This window comes from Gossypium arboreum, chromosome 7, assembly GCF_025698485.1.
Source record: "Gossypium arboreum isolate Shixiya-1 chromosome 7, ASM2569848v2, whole genome shotgun sequence".
Taxonomy (NCBI): Eukaryota; Viridiplantae; Streptophyta; class Magnoliopsida; order Malvales; family Malvaceae; genus Gossypium; species Gossypium arboreum.
In genome coordinates this window covers 81,249,942-81,253,863 of record NC_069076.1, presented here as the reverse complement: position 1 = coordinate 81,253,863, position 3,922 = coordinate 81,249,942, and the positions used below count along the sequence as shown (strand labels likewise).

Here is a 3,922-nt window from a genome sequence, read left to right as displayed (position 1 = left end):
GCGTAAGGAACATTTCTAATACTAGGATAACAAAAGAAGCAAGTACATCAAACATTCATGAATGCATGCAACTGCAGGCTTGTCCACATTGCAAAAATGCTATAGCGATGAATTGGACCAACATCCGACTAATCATGAATTCCACGTTTGCTTCTGTTTCATTACTAATCATAAAACTAAACTAGTAGGATTAAAGAAATTTACCACTCAAGCATTGCACCAGCAAATTAAGTAGTGTGTGGATATTCATGGCACTGTCTTTTGATGATGGAAAGCACTTTGTACTGTAGATTTCACTTTTGTCAAAACACAACTCTAATGATAAAACGGGAATAAGAAAAAAGCAAACAAGTTTTATCAACACAAAATATTCAAGAACTACAATTTTGTAGAAATGCAGGATCTCAAGATCTTAGCTTTATTTTATACGATCTGTAAATTCGCTACAAAACATGTTCTAATAGGGTAAGTAAATGTAAACTCGTTGACAAGATGATCAGTATGACCCACTTGAGTGCAATTTTAAAGACAAATAAACAGGAAAAATCGAAGGCCAAAGACACAGTTGAAACCCCAGAAAAGGAAAAAAAAAATATTTAATATGGATATTGAATCTACAAAGTGAGAATTTACCAAACCATATGAATAATTAGTATGCAGCAGAAAAAGGAAGGATTTTAGAGGAGAATGAAACCCCATATCAATCAATCCACTATTGTTTACTCCTCAGTTTATTGGATTACCATAAGTTGAACCACCAAGCAAGCCACCTCCAGTGGCGGCATATACCTGAGAAGGATCAAGAACAGGTGAGGATGATGAACCCCCATTTGTCCCACTGCCGCCACCAAGATGCAATTCAGATATATTTGGAAACCCATCTCTTCCTTCAACTCCTTGGTCATAAAGGAACCCTTTGAACACATGTCCACCAATCTTAACAACTGCTTGATATGCATACTCATCTTCACCATCCTCTACTGCTGTCACTCTTACACACTTGAATACCGCCGGTGCACGTACTTGCCCCGGCAATGTCTCTTTAAAGCCTGCATCTGCATAGTAAAAAGAAAAAAGAAAAATTCAGTCAAAACCCTACTCAAATTCAGCCTCCTGAAACAACCCTAACAATTAAAGAATAAACCAATCTTGCTAAATAAATAAAGCCATGAACTAGAAAACCAAGCAACAAAAGAGAAGGCAAAAAGCAAACCTTGGTGACTTGAGCTAGTGTCTAAGCTTCTTGGAGTAGTGTTTGAAGTTGATGTATGAGGAGTAGTTGTAGTCTGTGAAGTCACAAGTCTCGGCTTCTTAGCCCCAGAAGTAGACCCTGACGAGCCAGCACAGGCAGTAGTAGGGGCGGCCGCCATCAGCTGGCGCTCTCTTCTCCTAGCAGCAGGTACCCACGTGCTCTTCACGTGAGTAGGGCAATCAAATCCCCGACTTTTACAGCATGTTCTACATCTCCTATGACTACAATCTTTCTTGGACTGGTTCCCACAATCTTGACATGTAGTCCCTGAGCTTGTACCTGAGCCACCACTCCCACCTCCCATCCCACCGCCACCACTGGTTTGTATCAAATTCATGGAAGAATTGTTATTGTCAAGGATTGAAGATGGTTTTTTAAGATAATTAGGAGAGGTTTGGTTCTGCCATAACTGCATCCCACTGAGTTTGTTACGACCACTGTTATTCACTAAATCAGAATCTTCCATATTTTGAGGAGCTAAGCATGGAGATGCTGTAAGGAGTGGGAAAACACCAACGCCAACACCAAGTGCCGTGGCAGCATTTTGACCGTTGATTTGATCATTTCCGATGATGGGATCTTGAGCATGGTGGTGATGGTGATGGTGATGATGGTTAAAAGACGCAGGAGCAACAACAACGAAATCGCGGAGACCAACCATCCCCATTTCAGAAGGAAGCCCGTAGTTGAGTGGACGAGCTGAGGGTGGCCATTGAGCGCTGGTGGATCCAGGTGGAGCAGCCACCGCGGCAGCCGCGTTTGCGTTGAAGCCAAGGGACAGGTCATCGGGGCCAGCTCGGATTGCTGCGGACGATGATGTCGCCCAATCTGCAAAGGCTCCTGAGTCTGAAGGTAGCTGCCTTCTTGTGGTAGCCACAATGACAACGATAATAACGAAATTATATAGATAAAGACGTCTCCTTCAATTGCTGAAAACTCAATCTTTACAAACATAAAACATAATCAAGAGTAAAAGTCAAGTTTCAATATGAAAAAGGAAAACAAGGGAAAAACCAAAAAAGAAAAGATGGAGAGAAGTGGAGAAAGAAGATATCTCTCTATTTAGGTGTTATATGAGTTAGAGAGAAGGGGGAAAGGGTGGGGTCGAATCTCTGAAATTGTAACAGAAGAAGATAAAAAGAAAGAGAAAGAGATCTTCTTTGTTGGGTGGCTTTCCAATTAGTGAACAGCACAGCAAGCAGAATTGTTTATTTCTTTTTTTTTTTTTGGCTCTCCTTTGCCTTCTGCCATTAATCTGCTAGCTATACTGAAAGAGATTGCGAGTTTTCTGTTAGCTTAGCTGCGGCTACTGCTACTGTCACTTTGACTCAGTTCCCTTCTGGGTTAACTAAAACATATAATAGGAAGGAGGAAAAAAATTTGAAAGGAAATCAAATGAAAGCCCCAAGCCAAGCTGAAACTACTGGTCTTCTGAAACTACTGCAGTCTTGTAGTAATATAAGATAACAAAAAAACATATGTATTAGGATGAAGTAACGAAACGAGCCTTTTCTTCTGTTGTCTTTCTTTATTTCTTATATATATGTATGTTTCTTCTTCAGTAGTTGTTTGTTGCCGACCTTTCTCTTCCAGTCCACATCTTTTCCTTCATCAGCTACATGTTCTTTGTTTATTTTTAATTTGGTTTGTTCCTTTTATTTACTAGAAAGCAATACTGAGGTGGGTTCCTCTCTACCTCTCACTCCCTTTTGCTTTGCTTTCTCTCTCCCTCTCTCTCCAATAATCACACGCTAACTATAGAATGAATGATGAGAAAAAAGGGTATAAAGACTTTTGTTCTTTAGTTTTTGTAATTTTTTGCGCCCTCTTTAAACTCACCTCACTGTCCACCTTTCCATGGAGTGCTCGGTTTCATAAATTCGACCCGGATTACACTAAATGCTCAAGTTAGAGCATAATTTTTCAAGGGTGTCTCATTTTAAAATAAGATGTATAACAATTGAAAATAAAATTAAAGAATAAAAACATAATTTGAAACATGCTTTATAATAATCGAGAAATTCTTATTTGGGCAAATTTAGTCTTTATTTAATATTTTAGAAGGCTTAACCTTTATTTAAACATTTTTATAGATATTAGATTCTTATATAATCATTTTAAAATATTTAGTGCATATGTGAATAATCTCAACCTAAATTTAAATAAAAATTATTTTATAATTTAATTTGATTTCATTAATAAATTTTATCTATATTTTAAATGATAATACAAGATTTGAAATCAATCTAAATGTATTGAAGTGACACTGCCTTGTTTTGTCCTAGTGGAAACACAAGTTCAAATTCTAGCGACCATACATTTGACTTAATGAAGAATAGTTTCAAGTTTAAGTTAACACTCAGGGTAAAACAAATGAATCTATCTAATTTATAAACTCTAAATTTGAATATCATAGTAATCCTTCCATTATATTTTAGATTGTATTTTGGTCTTTTTATTAAAAATTAGATAAATTAATCACTTTATGTTAGATGAACGAGTAAAATAATCTCCTCATTAAAATTTTATTTCAAATGTTTATTTTTGTTGTTTTATATATAAAACATAATAGCAAATTAAACCCTTAATATTTATACATTTATTCAATTTGACACTTACCTCAAATTCATTATTAATGTGACACTATTTTGTATTATTTGCCACCTCAAA

The 3,922-nt window shown here is 36.6% G+C and overlaps 1 protein-coding gene across 1 annotated transcript; it reads right to left on the bottom strand.

The window, feature by feature from the left end:
• Positions 1-384: 384 nt before the first annotated feature.
• On the bottom strand, positions 385-3,155 carry LOC108483376 (protein LATERAL ROOT PRIMORDIUM 1-like). Its single transcript, XM_017786740.2, has 2 exons — positions 1,214-3,155; positions 385-1,055 (listed from the first exon to the last, which is right to left on the bottom strand). Exons 1-2 carry the CDS (start codon positions 1,917-1,919, stop codon positions 727-729), a joined length of 1,035 nt encoding a protein of 344 aa, XP_017642229.1. The 5' UTR covers positions 1,920-3,155; the 3' UTR covers positions 385-726.
• Positions 3,156-3,922: the final 767 nt, after the last annotated feature.